This window comes from Muntiacus reevesi, chromosome 1 (genome assembly GCF_963930625.1).
Source record: "Muntiacus reevesi chromosome 1, mMunRee1.1, whole genome shotgun sequence".
NCBI classification, from domain to species: Eukaryota; Metazoa; Chordata; class Mammalia; order Artiodactyla; family Cervidae; genus Muntiacus; species Muntiacus reevesi.
Window position 1 is genome coordinate 171,909,074 of NC_089249.1, and position 22,046 is coordinate 171,931,119.

General features: G+C 55.2%; 1 protein-coding gene across 1 annotated transcript in view; it reads right to left on the reverse strand.

The window, feature by feature from the left end:
• Positions 1-22,046, reverse strand: part of MROH2A (maestro heat like repeat family member 2A) — a 55,480-nt gene that overhangs the window by 32,992 nt on the left and 442 nt on the right. The window contains exons 2-14 of the mRNA XM_065930615.1: positions 21,194-21,289; positions 20,784-20,965; positions 14,764-14,895; positions 14,394-14,556; positions 11,196-11,294; positions 10,444-10,595; positions 9,802-9,945; positions 8,428-8,520; positions 7,723-7,801; positions 7,479-7,592; positions 3,930-4,006; positions 2,852-2,971; positions 2,467-2,577 (exon numbers count right to left, since the gene is read on the reverse strand). Of these exons, the coding sequence (XP_065786687.1) occupies positions 2,467-2,577; positions 2,852-2,971; positions 3,930-4,006; positions 7,479-7,592; positions 7,723-7,801; positions 8,428-8,520; positions 9,802-9,945; positions 10,444-10,595; positions 11,196-11,294; positions 14,394-14,556; positions 14,764-14,895; positions 20,784-20,965; positions 21,194-21,289 (1,562 nt within the window). The remainder of the gene's footprint in view (positions 1-2,466; positions 2,578-2,851; positions 2,972-3,929; positions 4,007-7,478; positions 7,593-7,722; positions 7,802-8,427; positions 8,521-9,801; positions 9,946-10,443; positions 10,596-11,195; positions 11,295-14,393; positions 14,557-14,763; positions 14,896-20,783; positions 20,966-21,193; positions 21,290-22,046) is intronic.

Here is a 22,046-nt window from a genome sequence, read left to right on the forward strand (position 1 = left end):
AAGTGAATGCACACAGTTATTTAATCAAACACTATATCTAGGCCTGGCAGTGAAGGTATTTTGATGCAATCTGATGAAAGTCCATAATCCATATAGGAGGTTACTCTGGAAAATGTGAGTGTACTTGATTAAATCAGTTGAGGGCAAAAAACAGATTTCCCTGAGGAAGAGAGTTTGCCTCAAGGTTGCAGCCTCAGCTACTGCCTGAGTTTTCTGCCTGCTGGCCTACCTCCTAAATTTCAGACTTGCCAGCTCACAATTGCACAATACATATGTTGTTGTTCAGTTGCTCAGTCATGTCCAACTCTTTGCGATCCCATGGACTGCAGCACGCCAGGCCTTCCTGTCCTTCACCATCTCCCGGAGTTTGCTCAAACTCATGTCTATAGAGTCGGTGATGCCATCCAATCATCTCATCCTCTGTTGTCCCCTTCTCCTCCTGCCTTCAATCTTTCCCAGCACCAGGGTCTTTTCCAATGAACCAGCTCTTCCCATCAGGTGGCCAAAGTATTGGAGCTTCAGCTTTAGCATCAGTCCTTCCGATGATTATTCAGAGCTGATTTCCTTTTGCATTGACTGGTTTGAGCTTCTTACTATCCAAGGCACTCTTAAGAGTCTTCTCCAACACCACAATTCTAAAGCATCAGTTCTTTGGCACTCAGACTTTTTTATGGTTCAACTATTTCATCAGTACATGAATCCTGGAAAAACCATAGCTTTGACTATACAGATCTTTGTCTGCAAAGTAATGTCTCAGCTTTTCAATATGCTATCTAGGTCTGTCATAGCTTTTCTTCCAAAAAGCAAGAATCTTTTAATTTCATGGCTGCAGTCACCATCTGTAAAGATTTTGGAGCCCAAGAAAATAAAGCCTGTCACTGGGTCCACTGTTTCCCCATCTACTTGCTGTGAAGTGATGGGACCGGATACCATGATCTTCATTTTCTAAATGTTCAGTTTTAAGTCAGCCTTTTCACTCTCTTCTTGTAACTTCATCAAGAGGCTCTTTAGTTCCTCTCTGCTTTCTTTCATAAGGGTGGTGTCATTTGCATATCTGAGTTTATTGATATTTTTGAGATACACACACAGACACAGACACACACACACACACATCTCCTACTGGTTCTATTTCTCTGCAGATTCTTCGAGCCATGACTCTAGCCTTTCAACTTCACCCTGCCATCTCCCATCTCACCAGGTGATCACTGAACACCCCCAGTGACCCTGATTCCTTTTAGCCCCACTCCCACCCCTAGGAGTTTGGGGTAAGCTCCTGTGCTACTAACAAGTGAATTTGCTTGATGTCTTGTAGCCATCAGGACTAGAATCCCTGGCTACTGGCTTCCGCCAGGGACATAGCATAATGAACAGGAAAGACCATTTTTATCCTGGCTCCACTTTTTAACAGCTTAGAATCCTTGAGGAAATTAATGAGTCCCTCTGAGCCTCAGTTTCCTCATTTATAAAAGCTAGGTAATAATAACAACAGACCTTACCTCACAGGGTGGTTGGGGCAATTAAATAAGATTCTAGATACTACACATCTAGTACAGTGCCTGCCACGTGTACTCAATGAATTGTAACCACTATTATTATTATTACTATAACTATTATTTTTGTAATTAAGAGAAGCTGCCACTGGATAGGGAGCATCTGGCCCATGGCCTCAATTAATAGACAATTATCCCTTCCATGTGCAGTCATGGTAAATTTGTCCTATCTTATTGCTATGTCACATTGTAATGCAATTAAAAATTGACACATTTGTTTCCCCTAAAGCCTCTGAACAACTTGGGGGTCATATTGAGCCTTCCTGTGTATGCCCTGATGACTTACACATAGTTGGAACTCATGAGTGTTTGTGAGATATAATCCCTAGAATCACTTACTTGCACACTCACACATTTACACACATGCATGCATATGCATGGGCTCCCCAAGTGTCTCCAGTGGTGAAGAATCTGCCTGCCAATGCAGAAGACAGGTTTGATCCTTGGGTCTGGAAGATCTTCTGGAGTAGGAAGTGGCACTCCACTCCAGTATTCTTGCCTGGAAAAGTCTATGGGCAGAGGAGCCTGGTGGGCTGCAGTCCATGGGGCCCAATGAATCAGACCTAACTGATTGACTGGACACATGCGCCTGTGCACACACACACACACACACCCTGGACTGAGGGCCTTTAAGGTGATGGATGCATTTCAAACAATAAGTCAAGTGATACATATTAGGCCTACTGTGTGCCAAGCACTGCCCTGGTGAAGGTAATAAGGTCCCACCAAGGAAGTGAATCTTGAAAAACAAGCTCAGGTAATTGAAAGATCTGGGGCCACACCCATCCTCCCAGGTAGTGGAATGGGAGAAGCAACCATGCAGAATTCTGGGCCTGTGCTATCCTCCCCTCATAGCCTCACACAGCACAGACATGAGCCATCAGCCCCAGTATGCCAGCCCAGTGGGCCAACTCACATTGGTCATCCCACTGACAGAAGAGGTTATGATCCTCACGGTGTCCATAGTGACCTTGTGGACCATCTTCTCCTCTAGGTCCCTCTGATAAAAGTTGTCCCTGCGGTTGGTCTGGAAGACAGAACCAAGGAGTGCCAGCTTGTGGGCCGGCAGGGGCTTGCCATGGTCTCCGCTGTGGTTTACTCTCCTGCAAGAGGCTTAACACCCAGATACTGAGTCTCCCGGAAGCCCAGAGCTGTGCACGTGTTTCACTATTTTCTACACCCCTGGCAGCTTACTGTGTGTGTCTGTGCACTTGTACATGCATGCAGGTTCATTGAGCAGTGCTCTTTCCTCAGCGCAGTGGAAACCATTTCTAAAGCCCAGTCACTCCGTCGTCACTCACCAGTTTGTAGGTGGACAAGGTCAGCTGCACAGACACGTACTTCAGGCCCCAGCCTTTGATCCTGTCCTGGAATCCGGACAGGGCCAGCTGCCCGATGATGCGGAGAATGGCCATCCTCACCTGAGAGGCCAGAGCACAGACATGCTGGGCGCTAGAGGTTCCGCCGGCACCCAATCCATGACACGAGACAGCTAAGATTTGAGGGTGCTGTGGTCTGGAAGGGGTCTCTGGGGCTACCTGGATACTGCCCACTCTGTCCACCACCGCCTGCCTCATCCAGGGGACTCCACTCAGCAGCAGGTCGGCCCAGGAGCCTCATCTAAGCCCTTCAGAGACATGAGCACACTGCTTTCTCGGTAGGGCTGCTCCATCCTCAGGCGGCCCTGGTGAGAACCACCTGACTCTTCTCTCGGACTTCCCAGGGTTCTTACGTAGCGACGACACAGAACAAGCCCATTCCCTCTGCCCCTGACATCCTCCAGGTACTGAAGACAGCTCTGCCTCAGGCTCAAGACCGAGCACCCTGTTATCTCCCTTGTTTGGGCAGACTCTCACCATCCTGAACTGCACCCCCAGGACATGAGGGGTCAGCTGCAGGGGCCGTGTACAGAAGCCAAGCTATTCTCCAGGGGGCCGAGGCTGCAGTGGCCAAGATGGTGGGTTTTAGCCTTTATTTGCAGAGTTGCTTTTCTCAAATGTGGTAATGACCTTACAAAACACCTAGCTAGCCAAGCAGCTTGGGCTGACGCTGCGTGTTTGGCCTCTCCTCTCTCCAAGGTAGTGTCGGAGCCCCTTCACAGGAAAACTTCAGGTTCTTGGTGACAGGGAGGGTCTCGGGAGAGGGGCCACAGCTTTGAGGAGGCTTATTCTTCTCCAGCCCCATTCAGGACTGGCTGGAAAGGTAGGTTTTCCATTAAAGGGCCTTCTTTGAGAAGGCAGTCTCACCTCCGCGCACAGAGCTGGAGGGGAGGGGTGGCAAGCAGGCTGCAGCTGATGCAAGAAGGCGCCCTAACTTCCGTCCACTTGCCCCACAGAGGCCCAGCACACACCCCCTTTCTGGGTTTCCCCACGCTGTTACCTTGGACCGGGTGTCGGAGAGTGTGTTCTTGACCACTCGGATGGCCAGGTAGATGGTCCTGATGCTCATTCTGGGCTCTGAAAGAGGAAAGCCCGCCTGGAGGTCCACTGGCCTCAGGGCTGGGCTCTGAGGAGATGCCCAGAAGTGGTGAGGCCTCTCTGCCACCTTCCACGGGAGACAGAGGTTCAGGACTCGTCCGTGTTGTGCCTCCTGAGGACCTCTGACTCACCCCCACAAGCTCAGGGTCGCTGCCCTCTGAAGTCACCCAGCACTCTCAATGCCCACCCACCCCAGCCCGGGGGGTCATCTCTCTGCCTCACTCCCTTGGCCTCTGCTTTGCGTGTGCCTCTTTGGAAACTAGGGGACTCTCCTTGACGGCAGGGACTCCTCCTGAGGGCTCGGTGGTCCCCTCAGCGGGACACACAGGGCCAGACACACAGTGGGCACACGGAGACCACACCACCCGGCTGCGGAGGCCGGGGCTCTGGGGCCAGGCTGCTGCACTGCCTCTGGCTCCACTGCGTCCCAGTTGTGTGACCTGTGGGACTGACTCAGCCCCTCTGAGCCTCAGCTTCCTCCCCTGTGAAAGGCGGACACTGAGAGCAGGTCCCTCACCAAGCCTCTGTGAGCAGTGACACGCGCGGACACACACGGGGCCTGGTGCACAAGAGTGTGTGTTTGTGTGCTGGGGGGAGGGTGAGGAGGAAGATTAGGGAGGTAAGAAAGGGTGCGGAGAAGGCTCTCGAGAGGTCGGCGTGGACAGAACCACAGTCAGGCACTCAGGGCCTTGCTACACTCAAGTCTAGGTGCTACTAGACGTCACTGCAGGAGGAAGAATAACAGGAAATCAAGTTGGGGTGGAAGACAGCAGGAATTCAGGCACCAAGGGACGATGTTACACTTAAGAGCTTTTCATCTCTAAAATGGAAACTTCTTTTTCTGATTATAAAAATAGTCTATGTTCACTGAGAAATTAAAATGAAAGACAACCAGCCTTCATGGTTTAGGTGTATCCTTATTTATGCATAACTGAGCACCTAGATTTCTTTCACATCACAGAGGTCATGGAGGTGGAGGTGATGGAATTCCAGTTGTCCTATTTCAAATCCTAAAAGATGATGCTGTCAAAGTGTTGCACTCAATATCTCAGTAAATTTGGAAAACTGAGCAGGGGCCACAGGACTGGAAAAGGTCAGTTTTCATTTCAGTCCCAAAGAAAGGCAATGCCAAAGAGTGCTCAAACTACTGCACAATTGCACTCATCTCATATGCTAGTAAATTAATGCTCAAAATTCTCCAAGCCAGGCTTCAGCAATACGTGAACTGAGAACTAGATGTTCAAGCTCGTTTTAGAAAAGGCAGAGGAAACAGAGATCAAATTGCCAACATCTGCTGGATCATCGAAAAAGCAAGAGAGCTCCAGAAAAACATCTACTTCTGCTTTATTGACTATGCCAAAGCCTTTGACTGTGTGGATCACAACAAACTCTGGAAAATTCTGAAAGAGATGGGAATACCAGACCACCTGACCTGCCTCTTGAGAAACCTGCAAGCAGGTCAGGAAGCAACAGTTAGAACTGGACATGGAACCACAGACTGGTTCCAAACAGGAAAAGGAGTACGTCAAGGCTGTATATTGTCACCCTGCTTATTTAACTTCTATGAAGAGTACATCATGAGAAACGTTGGGCTGGAGGAAGCACAAGCTGGAATCTAGGTTGATGGGAGAAATATCAACAACCTCAGAAAAACAGATGACACCACCCTTATGGCAGAAAATGAAGAAGAACTAAAGAGCCTCTTGATGAAAGTGAGAGAGGAGAGTGAAAAAGTTGACTTAAAGCTCAATATTCAGAAAACTAAGATCATGGCATCTGATCCCACCACTTCATGGGAAATAGATGGGGAAACAGTGGAAACAGTGGGTGACTTTATTTTTCTGGGCTCCAAAATCGCTGTAGATGGTGACTGCAGCCATGAAATTAAAAGATGCTTACTCCTTGGAAGGAATTTTATGACCAACCTAGATAGCATATCGAAAAGCAGAGACATTACTTTGTCAACAAAGGTCTGTCTAGTTAAGGCTATGGTTTTTCCAGTGGTTATGTATGGATGTGAGAGTTGGACTATAAAGAAAGCTGAGCACCAAAGAATTGATGCTTTTGAACTGTGGTGTTAGAGAAGAGTCTTGAGAGTCCCCTGGACTGCAAGGAGATCCAACCAGTCCTTCTTAAAGAAAATCAGTCCTGGGTGTTCATTGGAAGGACTGATGCTGAAGGTGAAAATCCAATACTCTGGCCACCTGATGCAAGGAGCTGATTTATTTGAAAAGACCCTGATGCTGGGAAAGATTGAGGGCAGGAGGAGAGGGGGCAACAGAGGATGAGATGGTTGGATGGCATCACCGACTCGATGGACATGGGTTTGGGTGGACTCCAGGAGGTGGAGATAGATAGGGAGGCCTGGCATGCTGAGGTTCTTGGGGTTGCAAAGAGTTGGACACGACTGAGCAACTGAACTGAACTGAAAGAGTGAGACAGGACTGAGAAACTTTCACTTTCACTGTTCCTTAAATTTGCATTTCTGTAAAAGATGGGTTTACTGTCAGGAGAGTGTCTCTCACATACAGTTGCTCAGCGTGTGTACTGCACAAGGATATGTAGCTGAAGGGCTGACCTGATGCCAACCAAACACTTCTCAGGGCTACCCAGGTGGCGCTAGTGGAAAAGAACGCTCCTGCCAATGCAGGAGACATAAGAGATGTGGATTTGATCCGTGGGTCAGGGAAATGCCCTGAAGGAGGAAATGACAACCCACTCCAGTATTCTTGCCTGGAGAATCCCATGGACAGAGGAGCCTGGCGGGTTGAGAAACAATGGACATGAGGGAAGCACCTGAGCACAACAGCACGTGGGCTTCGCCAACCATGCAAGACCAAACGCTGCCAGTAGAGGGCGCCGTGTTCAAATTCAAGCGGACGCTCTCTGAGCCGGCGCTCTCAGGGACAGAGTTTCCCTGTGGATAGCTAGGCCAGGCTTGGGGTTTAGGCTGAAGGGATTCGGAAGCAGGGTTTCAGACTTAGCTTTGGCACTGAATCAACGCGCTTTAGGGCTACATCTATACTGTGTATCTAGGCTTTATATGCAGCCTTTCAGCTAGCTTTGGGAGTTATACTAGGATTTGTGCAAATGGTTTGAAATTCAGACTCAGGTAGAAGCTGGGATTCAGGGCTGAAGGAGAGGGGCGAGGGTGTGGAGGGTGGAACACAAGTATGGTTAGGTTCAAGAATGGGAAACGAAGCCATGGACTCCGCGGCCCACCCAGCAGGGTCTCTAGAGAGGAAATGGTCCAGGCACTTCCACGGTAGTCCAGGGGCTAAGACTCCGTGCTTCCATCGCAGGGAGCATGGCTTCCATCCCGGCCAGGGCACTCAGGTCCCACATGCCGCCGCAGGGTGCGGCCAAAAAGTTAAGGGGAAAAAAAGGCCAGACATGCCTGACACCTGCCACCCTTGCTCCCGCCCGGTCTCCCTGCGAGGTGAGTGCTCACCATCTGCGCTCACCACTGCCCTGATCAGGGCCAGGGTCCCCACGCGGACGGCCTCCTTGCTCATCTCCATCTGACTGAGGAAGAACTTCATCAGCTCCTTGGGGTAGGAGCGGGCTGCAGAGGGTGAGGGGGAAGGACAGCTTCAGTCCTGCCCTGAGTCAAGGGCGGCAGCGGGACAAGGCAGCCCCGGGGCCCGGCGCTCAGAGGGGGCCGGCACTCCCGACGGCTCCCGGGGGCGCCTCACCAAGGGCTATGAAGCAGTGCACGATCTCCGTCAGGTTCTGGCTGCTGTACTGCTGCTGGGCGGGGGCCCTGGAGCACACCTGGGGAGGGCCGGGCAGCGGGGTGGAGAGGTCAGCCCCACGGCGGGGCTCACGGGCAGGAGCCCCTATGCCTCGCCCCCGGCAGGAGGCGGGAGGCCTGGGGCATCGGATGGGGCCCCACCGCCACCCTGCCACCCTTCGCGCTGGTCGGCACACCACCCGCCCCCAGCCCGCATCCCCTGACCCGCCCCCAGCGCACCTCCCCTGACCCGCCCACAGCCCGCGACCCCTGACCCGCCCCCAGCCCGGATCCCCTGACGCGCCCACATCCCGCGTCCCCTGACCCGCCCCCAGCCCGCCTCCCCTGACCGGCCCCCAGCGCGTCTCCCCTGACCCGCCCCCAGCCCGCCTCCCCTGACCCACCCCCAGCGGGCCTGCCCTGTCCCTCCCCCAGCCCGGGTCCCCTGACCGCCCCCAGCCCGCCTCCCCTGACCCGCCCCCAGCCCGCCTCCCCTGACCGGCCCCCAGCCCGCGTCCCCTGACCCGCCCCCAGCGGGCCTCCCCTGACCCGCCCCCAGCGCGCCTCCCCTGACCCGCCCCCAGCGCGCCTCCCCTGACCCGCCCACAGCCCGCCTCCCCTGACCCGCCCTGGGGAAGGCCACGCCCCGCGCGGCCCTGGGGCTCACCTGGACGTGCAGCTCCGTGAAGATGGTGTGCAGCTGCATCTGCGGGACTGGGCTGTTGGTGATGACGGACATCTCCAGGATCTGCCTCAAGACCTGCCGCAGACGGGAAACGGTGGCAGGTGACCTTCGACCGACTCAGGTCAAACGCCAGAACTTTGCCCCTTGACGTTCCCCCTCTGGATGTATCAGTATCCCCTGGGAGCTGGGCAGAGAGGCCACCTCTCAAGCCCCGCCCAGACCCCGGAGTCCGACTGTTTCCAGCCGCCTCTGAGGATTGCGGTGGACACTGCAGCTCGGCAGGGCTGCACTAGGGCCACCGAGTGTGGTGTTCAAGGCCTTCTTCCCCTTCTCCCCTAGCCACCTAGAGGTGCATCCCAACTTTAGACAGAAGGTCTGCACGTGGCTCCCCAAATGCGGCACGTTTCTTTCTGTTCCCAGCTCTCACCAGGAGAAGGGCCTCGCCTCGTCTGTAAATGAGTGAACCCCTTCACAATATACAGCAACCAGGTCACAACTCAACTCAGAATCTTGCAAAGACTCCATCTCACACACGTCCAAGGCTGCTAAGAGGTTGAATGGTGTCCCTCGTCGCCAGAATCCATGTCCACCCACAACCTCAGAATGTGAGCTCACTTGGAAATAGGGTCTTTGCAGACCTAATTACTTAAGGCTCTCAAGATGAGATCACCCTGACAACGCCTTACATCCAAGGACCAGGGTCCTTACGAGAAGAGGAGAAGACAGAGAGAGACACGGAGATGGCCATGTGACCACGGAGGGGGGTGCTGGAGTGACGAATTCCTGGGCCACCAGAAGCTGGAAGTGGCAACATTCTCCCCTAGAGCCTACAGAAGGAACTTAGCCTGCCGACACCTTAATTTCAGACTGCTGGCCTCCAGAACCATGACAGACACATCTCTGTGGTTTAAGCCACCTGCCTCCTGGTTCTTTGTTGCAACAGTCTTAGGAAACCGCTATGAGAGCTGTGACCTCACCGTGGGCCCCAGAACCCTTTGAGGTATCATCCTTTCTGCCTGGCTTCCCTGCTGGCTCAGACAGTAAAGAATCTGCGTGCAACATGGGAGACCCGGCTTTGATTTCTGGGCCAGGAAGATCCCCTGCAGAAGGAACAAGCAACCCACTTCAGTATTCTTGCCTGGGAAATCCCACGGACTGAGAATCCTGGCGGGATACAGTCCACGGGGTCGCAGAGTCGGACATGACTGAGTGGCTAACACATGTATAAAGGCAGCATATATTTCTTGGAAATTGGACAAGTGCCATGTTGCGTGGCTACATCTCCCACCCGTGAGAACACCCCACGGGACACTCAGGAGCCCTAAATACCCTGAGCCCCCAGCCCAGGCCCCTCACCTGAGTGATAAAGAGCGCCTCCAGGCTGCCCTGGTACTCCGCCAGCAGCAGAGGGATGTAGTCGTACACCTGCTCCCGCAGGTCATCATTGGGCAGGAGGAGGTTCAGCATGGGCTTCAGGGACTTGATGACCCCCAGCTTCACCTAGCAGGGGAGCCTGGTCTCTAGAGCCCTCGGCCAGGACCACCAGGAAGGCCCTGTGACATCAGCCCCAGCCTCAGAATCAAGGACAGGTGACTGAGGGGACCTTGGAGTAGGGTCCAGGCCTCCCCCGGGCCCCCCAGCTGCCAAGCCTGTCCCCCAAGTCCTGACTCTGTCACTCAGGAGACCTTGGACAGGTACTCAACCTCTCTGTGTCTCTGTTTCCTCATTTGTAAAACGGTCCTATGACCCGGAGCTGGCTTGGAAATGGCTCCCAAAAGTGAACCGCTCGGAGAGCGCCCGGCACAAGGGGAACAGGGACCCTGGTCCAGCAACTCCAGGGGCCTTTATCAAGACACCTGCAGGGCCCCTATGGCTCTGCCGATCAGATCTCCACCTCCTTGGACCCAATGGTGTCTCAGCCCCGCCGGCTGCACAGGCTGGAGAGCGATGACCCGAGAACCATGGGCTCCCACCCCCACCCGGGAGGGCCCTTCTCACCTCCGGGTTGTTGTTCCGCAGCCACACCGTCACGAAGTAGCGATACATGGGGAACAGCTTCACCGCAAACTGGTCCTCAGTCATCACGGGGTACACGCTGTCCTCCAGGTGCCTCAGGTAAAACTGCACCGTCTCGCAGAAGGTCTCCATGGCTGCCCCGGGGCACGTGCAGTGAGCCCCGAGGGCCAGGACGCAGAACAGAGCCTTCCGGGGCGCCTTCTCAGGAGGAGCCCTCACACTTCCATAACCAGCAGGTTACTGAGATGGCCAGAGATGCTGCTAGAAAAATCTCCTGCAGCCCTCGCCATCTGCCTTTCCAACCCCCCTCTCAGCTCCTTAAGTTTGGTCCTGCATGAGGCCCCTCCCTGTCTGAGGGTGAGAGACTCCCCAGAGGGGTGGAGCACACAGGTGTGACTGGGACCCCAGCCTTGAGGTTCATGTTGCAAGGTCAAGGGTGAGACCTCGAAGACTTTTTAACTCAGATCCTGGGGACTCCAAAGCAAAGAGTGGCCAACACGTTCTGTCCTACTTTTCTCAGGCATTAGGGACTTGGGCCCACAAAATCATGACATAATCAAAACCTGGGGCAAGGTGATCAGATATAAATGACCCAAGTCAAGCCCAAGCTGGGACCATTTCCCTGGTCTCCCTCTCCTGCGATCCCCACTGCCTTTTGTCTCTACCTGTATACCCACCTCCTCCTGTCAGCACCCTGATCAGGCCAGCCCTGCAGGCCCAGGTGGGACACTTACCACCACAGATCACCTGGCGCATCTTGGCTTCATTGGCGAGCCTCAGCATGGTGAACATGGTGGCCAGGGTGATGCCCATGTATGGCATGAACTCAAACACTGTGAGGTGTGGGCAGAGGTCTCAGGGAGTCGGAGGAGGAGGGTCATCAGAGATGGCAACACCACAGCCCACACCTCTAGTGCCCAGAACAGGCCCACCCCTTTGCATGGGCTGGGCCACAGGAGACGGTAGGAGGCAGTGGAGGTAAGAAGTGTGAGCTGGGAGCAGGTGAAGGGGAAGGGAGATGTGGGGGGGTGATGGGGGGTGCAGGGGAGGGGAGATGGGGGAGGGGATGGGAGAATGGGGAGGGGATTGGAGGGGAGAAGGGAGAAGGGGAGGGAAGAAGGGGGACGGGAGGGGTAAGGGGGGATGAGAGGAGAGAAGGGGAAAGGGGGGAGGGAGAAGGGGGGAGGGAGAAAGGGGGGAGGGGGAAGGGGAAAGCAGTATGGGAGGGGGCAAGGGGGAGGGGAGAAGGGGAGGAGGGGAGGAGAGAAGGGGAGGAGGGGAGGAGAGAAGGGGAAAGGAGGAAGGGGAAGAGAGAAGGGGGGAAGGGGGAAGGGGGGAAGTGGGAAGGGGGAGGGGAGGGGGAAGGGGAGGGGAGAAGAGGGAGGGGGAAGGGGAGGGGAGACGCGGAGATGTCTACCCTTCCCTCCCTCCCCACCTCCCCTCCCCTCCCCCCACCTCCCCCCCTCCCCCCCTCCCCCCTCCTCCCCTCCCCTCCCCTCTCCCCTCTCCCCACCTCCCTCTCCTCTCCCCTGTGTCTACCAGGATTCGGAAGGAGATGAGGGAACAGGAGAGGAGGGAAGGGGAGACAAGGGAAGGGGAGACTGGGGGGAGGGAGGAGAGGAGGGGGGAGGTGGGGAGAGGGGAGGGGAGGTGGGGAGAGAGGAGGGGAGGTGGGGAGAGGGGAGGGGTGGGGAGACCAGTCTCCCACCATTCCCCCATCTCCCCACCCCCCATCCCTCCCCTGCCCCTTGTCCCCCCTCCCCTCCCTCATATCTCCTCTCCCCTCCCCCTCGTCTCCCGTCCCCTCCCCCTGACTCCTCTCCCCTCCCCTCTCCCCTCCCTTGTCCCCGCCCCCTGTCTCCCCACCTCTCCCCTGTCTCCCATCCCCTTGGCGGAGAGTGAAAAGGAGACTGGGGGAGAGGGGAGGGGAGATGGGGAGGGGAGAGGAGACGGGGGAAGGGAGACAGGGGACGGGAGGGGAGACGGGTGGGGGAAGAGGGGAGGGGAGACGGGGATAGGGGAGGAAGACCTGGGGGGGAGAGGGGAGATGGGGGAGGGGATGGAAATGGGTGGGAGGGGAGAGGAGACCTCACCGCCCCCTGTCTCCAACTCTCTCCCCATTTCCCCTCCTGGTTCCCCATCTCCCCTCCCCTTCCCCCCCTCCTGTCTCCCCTTCCCCCTTCCTCTTTCCCCCCTCCCCTCCCCGCATCTCCCCTCCTCTCTCCCCATCCTCCCTGCCCTGCGGGGAGAAGAAAGGGAGACAGGGGGAGAGGAGAGGGGACGGGAGATGGGGTGGGGGGAGATGGGAGGGAGAGGGGAGAGGGAAGGGGAGGGGAGATGGGGGATGGGGGAGGGGAAGGAGATGGGGGAGGGGAGGGTAGACCTCCCCCAGTCTCCATTCCTCTCCCCCGTCTCCCCCCTCCCCTCCTCCTTCTCCCCTCCTCTCCCCTTCCCTTCCCTCCCCCACCCCTCCCCTCTTGCCCTCTCTCCTTTCCTCATCTCCCTGTCCTCTCTGCTCCCCTCTGTCTCCCAGGACAGGGAAGGAGATGAGGGGAGGGGAGACGAGGGAAGGGGAGATGGGGTGACAGGAGAGGAGACAGGGGAGGGGAGGGGAGATGGGGGGGAAGTGGAGGGGAGGGGGGAAGGGGGGAAGGGAGGAGGGAGGAAAGGAATGGGGGTGAAGGGGAGGGGGCGGGGGAGGGGTAAGGGGAGGAGGGGAGGAGACAAGGAGGAAGGGGGAAGGGGAGGAGGAGAGGAGAGAAAGGGGAAGGGGGAAAGGGGGAGGGGAGGGTGAAGGGGAAGGGAGAAGAGGGAGGGGAGGGAAGGGGAGACACGGAGATGTCTACCCTTCTCTCCCTCCCCGCCTCCCCTCCCCTCTCCCCACCTCCCCTCCCCTCCCCCCACCCCCTCCCTTCTCCCCCTCTCTCCGTTCCTCATCTCCCTGTCCTCTCCTCTCCCCTCTGTCTCCCAGGACAGGCAAGGAGATGAGGGGAGGGGAGACGAGGGAAGGGGAGATGGGGTGACAGGAGAGGAGACAGGGGAGGGGAGGGGAGACGGGGGTGGGGGGGAAGCGGAGGGGGGGGAAGGGAGGAGGGAGGAAAGGAATGGGGGAGGGGGAGGGGGGAGGGACGGGGGGATGGGAACAGGGGGAGGGAGGGGGAGGGAGGGGGCAGGAGGAGAGGGGTGGGGGAGGGGGCAGGAGGAGAGGGGTGGGGGAGGGGAAGGAGGGGAGGGTAACAGGGGAAGGAGGGGAAGGAGGGGAAGGAGGGGAAGGAGGGGAGCAGGGAGAGGAGAAGAGGGGAGGGGGAACGGGAGAAGAGGGGAGACCGGGATACCGGGAGAGGGAGGAGGAGGGCAGGGACGGAGGAAAAGAGGGAGGAGCCCTGCTCTTCCTGGGGCCGCAGGAAGCAGAGTGAGGAGGCAGGCGTGGGCCTCCCTCCCAAGCCGCCGCTCCCTTGTTGCCTGATAAGCGCTCTAGCATGACGCCCCAGAGACCCTGAGTGAGACGCGGCATGCAGGGGACAGCGCGTGCCCTCTCCTATGGGGACACTCCGGTTTCTCGGGTACCGGTTGGTTCCTTACAGCCCCTCACCCGCGGCCCACTGCCCGCCGCACGGCCTGCGTGGAGCGTGGAGCGTGGAGCGGACAGAGAAGGAAGGAGGGAGGGAGCGAGGGAGAGAACGGGGCCAGAGAGGGAGCGGGAAAGACAGGCCTGCGAGAGAAGGGCCGGCAAGAGAGAAGACGCAGGATCGGGGGCACAGGGAGGGGGTCTCAGCAGCCCGGAGGGCCGGAGAGACACCGGAAGTGAGACGCAGGAAGGCCAGAGGAAGGCCGGAAGAGGGAGAAATGGGAGGGGTGGGCGCGGGCGCCAGGGCGGAGGCAGAGGGGTGGCCCGACGGGCAGACGCTGGGACCCAGTCCCCCGAGCCCTACCGTTGCCGTTGGCCAGCTTGGCCAGGGTGACGATGACAAATTCTTCTGTGAGGCTGAGGGGTTTGAGATGGTGCTGCAGCTCGTACATAACCAAGCTGAAGTGGTTTCGGGACAGGGCCGCCAGGGTGTCGCTGGCCGCCTCTGCCCTCACGTCGCCCTCCATCTGCAGCGCACGGGAGGAGGACGCGTGGCCGCCCCAGCAGTTCCTGCTCCTCGCCCGCTCCGGCTCCGCTGGGCTCTCCTGGGCCCCCTCAGCCTACTGTTGTCCCCGTGAGCTAAGCGGACAGAGGCCGCGGGCATCCCACGCCTGGCCCCCCAGAGCCCAGCCCCTGGGGCGGGGGCAGGCGGGCAGGGCCGGGACACCCACTACCTCCAGCATGCCCCTCATCTCCTTGGAGGCGATGGCCACCAGCCTCTGGACGCAGCGCTCCTCCAGCTCGCCCTCCTGCTGAATGATCTCCTGGAGGATGCTGTAGATGTTGACTTTGCGCTGAGTGGAAATCTGGGGAACAAATGTGGTGGGTGGGGAGGTCCGGGACAGGCAGTGGGGCCTGGGAGCGCACAGATCCACCGCAGTCTCCCTCCTGCTGGCCCTCCCCGTAATACCTAGGAGAGTGTGATTTATAATAAGACATGTGTTTGGTCTTCACCCAAGCGCAGAAGCCTGAAATCCTTGGAATTTCCTAAGTAATGAGAGTGACAAAGATGTCTTTTGTTGTATTGATGAGACGATTTTTGGTTCACACCTAACGATGGGGAGGGCTTCCCCGGTGGCTCAACAGGTAAAGAACCTGCCTGCCGTGTGGGAGACCTGGGCTCGATCCCTGGACTGGGAAGATCCCCTGGAGAAGCGAATGGCTACCCACTCCAGTATTCTGGCCTGGAGAATTCCGTGGACTGTGTAGTCCATGGGGTTGCAAAGAGGCAGACAAGACTGAGCGACTCTCCCTTTCACTTGAAGGATAGGGAATGGTTGGCGACCTCCAAGGAGAGAGTGGGGCTGGAAGTTGAATCAATCGCCAATGGCTAGTGATTTAATCAACTATGCCTAGATAATGAAGCCCCTATAAAATCCAAAGGACAGGGTTCAGAGAGCTTCAGGCTGCTGAACACATGGAGATTTAGGGTAATGGGAGGCCCAGAGAGGGCATGGGAACTTCACACCCTTTCCCATACCCTTACCCTATGCATCACTTCCATCTGGCTGGTCCTGAGTTAGAATGAACTGGTAATCTAGTAAGTAAAAGGTTTCTCTGGATTTTGTGAGCCCCTCTAGCAAATTGATTAAACTCGAGGAGGGGGTCATGGGAACCTCTGGTCTATAGCCAATTGGTCAAACTTCCCACTGGCGTCTGAAGCAAGAGCCAGGCTGGGGTTGTCTTACCGGTGCACGGGTGTGTGCTGGGTCACTTCAGTCGTGTCCCACATTTTGTGACGCTATAGACTATATAGCCTGCCAGGCTCCTCTGTCCATGGCATTCTCCAGGCAAGAGTACTGGGGTGGGTTGCCGTACCCTCCTCCAGGGGATCTTCCCAACCCAGGGATCGAACCCGTGTCTCTTATGTCTCCTGCATTGGCAGGCAGGTTCTTTACCACTAGTGCCACCGTAATGGGACTGAGCCCTTAACCCATGGAATCTGACACGATCTCCAAGCAGACAGTGTCAGAATTGAGTTCAATTGTTAGGACCCTCCCCCCACCCCACCCCCAGCTGGTGTCAAGGGATTGGGTGACAGGGGAATCCATACATTGAAATTGGATGCCATATAGTTAACACTCCCGCTGGTTGATGAACCCACCATCCTCAAACCGCCCCAGCTCTGCCCACAACTCCAGCCTGTCTCACACCCTCCTCCCCTCTCCCATCAGACTCATCCAACCGGCCCTGCCCCTGTGGCCTGCATCTGTCCTCGCTACTCAGCAAGGCGGAGGTCAAATGGTCAGCATACAGGGTCCTCCACAGACTTGGCATTGACCCTCTTGCAAAGTTTAAGACAACATGCTCTATTTTGCTTCCTGCATAGCTCTGGTCACCATTTTAAGTGACCTGAATGAGGATAGAAGAAGAGTCGCTCAGTCGTGTCCGACTCTTTGCGACCCCATGGACAGTAGCCTGCACCAGGCTCCTCCTTCCATGGGATTTTCTAGGCAAGAGTACTGGAGTGCATTGCCATTTCCTTCTCCATGAATGAGGATAGGATTGGACAAATAGGTTTTGCAACCTGATCACTCCTGGAGAGTCAGATTGGACAGTGACACTCACTCATTCAACCAGGGATGATTCACCCCCAAGAAAGAAAGAAAGAAGGTGGACTCCTCTCTCCCCGGAGCCTCACCTGCAAAGCCCTCTCGGAAGATGGCTCCCTCCTTCGACTGGTAAAGAGGTCACTTCTCAACAGTCAGGGCTGTAGCAAATTTGGGGACCTCATGAGGAGAGGAAGTCAGCGAAATGTATACTTTTATCCAGTGCAGAGTCTTGGTACAGAAAGTAATGCTGATTTTCAGTCGCTCAGTCGTGTCCGATTCTTTTGCGACCCCATGGACTTTAGCCTGCCAGGCTCCTCTGTCCAGGGAATTGCGCGGGCAAGAATACTGGAGTGGGTTGCCGTTTCCTTCTCCAGAGGCTCTTCCTGACCCAGGAATCAAACCGGGATCTCCTGCATTGCAGGAAGAGTCTTTACCATCTGAGCCATCAAGGAAGAGGGAGGAGAAGGGGACGACAGAGGATGAAATGGTTGGATGGCATCACCGACTTGATGGAGATGAGTTTGGGTAAACTCTAGGAGTTGGTGATGGACAGGGAGGCCTGGTGTGCTGCAGTCCATGGGGTCACAAAGAGTTGGACACGACTGAGTGACTGAACTGAACTGAACTCACTAGAGGCTTATAGCTCAGCTGGTAAAGAATCCACCTGCAATGTAGGTAGACCCGGTTCAATTCCTGGGTGGGGAAGATCCCCTGGAGAAGGGAACGGCTACCCACTCCAGCATTCTGGCCTGGAGAATTCCATGGACTGAGAAACCTGGCTACAGTTCATTGGGTCGCAAAGAGTTGGAGGAAACAACCTAGCAACTTTCAGTTTCACTTTTCAGAGGTTTATAACTCCGGTGAGAGACTCCTCATGAAAACCCCTGGACAGAAGAGAACCTTGTGACCTTCGCTGCTCACTATTGATGGTCCTAGTTTTCTTAATCTCTTTTTTTTTTTAAAATTGTTCCCTAGGGAACCTCCGTAAGCATTTTTTTCCTAATCACTCCCCACCATGAAAATGTAATATCACAAAGATATTATCTGATTGTCCATTTCTGTGCTTTGTAGATCAAAAACTAAAATTTTCTTCACACACACACATCCCCACCCCACTGTGCAAGAACCAGTTTTACCTGTTGTGGAGTCTCACCCTGTTGAAAATTCATGCTCTTGGTTTTCAAAGCAAACTCAAGGAAGCCTTGATGCGCAGCTAACACTATGGCTACAGATAGGCAAACAGCCAGGCAACTTATAAGCCCAGTCTTTTCTGTGGTCAAAGTTAGTCTTAAGAGAATATTTATGGTCACAAGAGAGAAATTGCCCAAGACTTTGAAAGTGTCATAAAACAGGCACTGAGTGGCCTCCCAGAGGCAGGCTTAGTGATGTCTGACTGCCTCTGAAGGATGATCCGGACTATGGGAGTGTGTGTCTTTGATTGACTGTGACGGTCTAGTGTATGTCTCCACAGAGATAGAAGCTTAGGTTTAGGAAACTGATCATGAAAATGATTCCTGTCTGTGACAAGCCAAAGGAATTTTGACTGGTAAAGAATATAAATCTCTAGAAGTAAAATTCTCATTTTAACAGATTTTAACATCTTCGTAGCCTCCCCAGGTGGCGCTAGTGGTAAAGAATCCAGCAACCAATGCATAAGACACAGGAGACGCGAGTTTAATCCCTGGGTCAGGAAGATCCCCTGGAAGAGGACATGGCAACCCACTCTGGTATTCTCGCCTGGAGAATTCCGTGGCCAGAGGAGCCTCATAGGCTCCAGTCCATGGGGTTGCAAAGTATTGGACAAGACTGAAGTCAATGAGCACGCATGTAACATCTTACTGGTTCCTTTACTAATTAATGAATAACTGAAAATGTGGACACAGATTAAATTTGACAGTGTGCCTACTTGTTTATCCCCTGTTTATTGCCACTGGTCAGTTATCATGGCCTGGGTATTAATCGCGGTTTTTGTAACTCTCTAAATTTCCTGATGCTTTGATTTCTTGGGGTCTTGTGGACCCGAAAGATTGCTGGGAGTTAGTCAGTTCCTGGAGACAGGAAACAGCTCCCCCACCAGCAAGCTTGTTAAACCAGTTCAGAGCCCATGCCCAAGCACCTCCTCCATCAGGCTCTCACGCTCTGGGCCACGATGCTGCCGCTGTTTGGTCGTGCAATGTGTGACTCTGCAATCCCATGGACTGTCATCTACCAGGCTCCTCTGTCCATGGGATTCTCCAGGCAGAAATACCAGAGTACGTGGCCCTTTCGGAGAAGGCCATGGCAACCCACACCAGTACTCTTGCCTGGAAAATCCCATGGGTGGAGGAGCCTGGTAGGCTGCAGTCCATGGGGTTGCTAAGAGTCGGACATGACTGAGCGACTTCACTTTCACTTTTCACTTTCATGCATTGGAGAAGGAAATGGCAACCTACTCCAGTGTTCTTGCCTGCAGAATCCCAGGGACAGGGGAGCCTGGTGGGCTGCCCTCTATGGGGTCACACAGAGTGGGACATGACTGAAGCGACTTAGCAGCAGCAGCAGCAGGTGGCCCTTTCCTCCTCCGGGATCTTTTCCACGCAGGGACTGAACCCGTGTGTCCTGCATTGGCAGGCAGATTCTTTACAGCTGAGCCACGAGGGAAGCCCTGGACCAGTATACACCTGCTCTGATCACCCTGGGGCCAGGGACCAGATCACTCAGGCAGTCCCACATCCCGCAGCTGACTAGCTAATCGAACGTCTGGTCCACCTGCCTTGCCAGTCCTCCCCTGGAGAAGCCACACTCCTGCACACATTTCCCCCTTGCTCCCTCTGCCTGTCGTCCAACCTGGTGCTTTCCTGTGAGACGGCATAGCATGGCACGACCCTGCCTCTGTGGAGCTGTGAGTGACAGACTAGTTTTTCAAGGCAATCCTCTCCTGAGCTGTTGGGCTTACTATGAAGGTGAAAGTGCAAGTCGCTCAGTCCTGTCTGACTCTTTGTGACCCCATGGACTGTTGCCCGCCAGCCTCCTCTGTCCATGGAATTCTCCAGGCCAGAATACTGGAGTGGGTAGCCGTTTCCTTCTCCAAGGGATCTTCCCGAGCCAGGAATCAAACCAGAGTCTCCTATGCCTGAGTCATAATAAAACCTACATTTTAAAATCTGTTTTGCAAGCCTCTTTCCTGTGCTCCTGGACCCTGACACTCCTTTCTCATGGCTGCCACATGTCTTTCTGTAAAATAAAGCTTACTATTGAGAACTCCTAGGGACTTCCCTGGCAGTCCAGCGATTAAGACTCTGAGCTTCCAGTACGAGGATACAGGTTCAATCCCTGGCTGGAGAACTAAGATCCACATGCTGCTCAGAGTGGCCAAAAAAAAAAAAAGGAGGAGAAAGAACTCCTAAGAGGAGTTCCCTGGTTACCTAGTGGTTAGGGTTTAGCCCTTTCACTGCAGAGGCACATGTTCGGTCCCTGGTCAGGGAACCTTCCTTCCTGCCTGACAGTGAGGTGACGGGGCTGAAATACACACACACACAAAGAACTCCTACAAGGAACAACTCCGTTGCTGCCCACCCTCAAAAGCTCAAGGATAGTCTAAAATCCAGCAACTCTCTAAGTGTGCTCTGCAGGCCAGTAGACACATCTCTTGGGAACTTGCTGAAAATGCTGAGTCTCGGGTTCAAACACACACGTCCTCTGAAGCAGAAGCTCTCATGATGGGCCCCAGAAATCAGAGTCGTAACAAGCACTCAGAGGATGCTGATGCTCTGGTCCTGTTGTACAAGGCCCAGCATGATCTTGGCCACCTTCTCCATCACTCCCATCAATACCCTCTGCCCCAGGAAGCAACCTCCCCACTGGCAAGCGCCTCTGCACTCTGCATCTGCCCTGTCTCTGCTCCCCCACACCTGCCCGCTTCACGTCTACTCATATCTTTGTTGCTCGGCTCACCTGCTCTAAGAGGATGACTCCCAAACCCACCGAGTCAGAATACAGAGGAGCTTTGAAAAATTGTGCGCACCCCAGGGCCCAGTTGGTCCTCAGGGGCCCCAACACCTAGCCCTGCCCTCACAGCGGTCAGTAAATGTGTGCTGGGCAGTGGATGGACGTGCAAGCAGGTGGCCAAGCTCAGAGAAGCGCCTAGGGGGAGGAGGGCCTACCTCTGGCACCTGCAGGCAGCGGATGAGAGCATTCATCACCATGGAAGGCTCGGTGGTGGCCTTCTCCGTGATGATCACCGAGGCCAGCCTCTTCCTCATGTCAAAACCTGCTCCTGCAGCATCCGTTTTGGTTGACTCGCTCTCCATGATGTTGAGGAGGTTTGTGACTTGTTGGAAGGTACCTGAGACAAAGGTGGTGGACGTGATGGGAAGATGACTGGTACAGGGGGTACCCCCGTTGCCCCGGTCTCTCCCTGACACCAGCCCAGCCCTAGCTCCACCTGGGGCATGGGTGGGACCTTCCTGCCCACTGTACAGATGGGAAAACAGAGACCTTGGTTGGGGCTTACCCTCGAGGAGGTAGTAGCCAGAATGAGGCAGGAGTGCAGGGAGGGGGTTGGTTTTCTCACCACTGTCCTCTGGTTCCAGAGGCCCCAGGTCTTCTGTTTCCTCTGATGGGTCCTCATGTGACTCTGTTGCTGCTTCTGCCATCTCTTCTTCAAGCACTTTGGAGGTAAGATTGATAAAATACTTGGCATTCACCCATTCTAGGACGACCCGCAGTGAGTCCCACCCTGCATCATCCCCTTCCCTAGAGTGTGGGAGGAACCTGTAACTTGTGAGACCCATAACTAACGATGGCTCAGTGAGTAAAGAATCTGCCAACAAGGCAAGGGATGCAGGAGACTCGCATTCAATCCCTGGTTCAGGAAGATCCCCTGGAGGAGGAAGTGGCAGTTCACTCCAGTGTTCTTGCCTGAAAAATCTGTGGACAATGGAGCCTAGTGGGCTACAAAGGATTCAAAAGGGTTCAAAGGGTTGCAAAGAGTCAGACGTGATTGAATATACACACGCACATGCACGCACATGTGGGCGCGCACGCTCACACACACACTCACACACACACACACACACACACACACACACACACTAGCCAATCGCATATGGCAAAGGTGAGGGGACCCTCCCGTGATGGTCTTACTCCCATGATTACATTGTATCTCCACAACTGCATCTCAGCAGACTGGGAATTCTCATGCTGTCCTTGAAAAGTAAACAGCAGTGATGTGAACTGCGTGTGTCACAAGGAACCGAGGGCCTCAGTCCTACAACCAAAAGGAACTGGATTCTGTCAACAACCACATGAGCTTGGAAGAGGACTGGGCTGCAGAAAGGTTGCAGCCCAGGTGACCTCTTGAGGGCAGCCTGTGAGACCCCAAGCAAATGACCCCAATGAGCCATGGACTCCTGACTACAGAACTG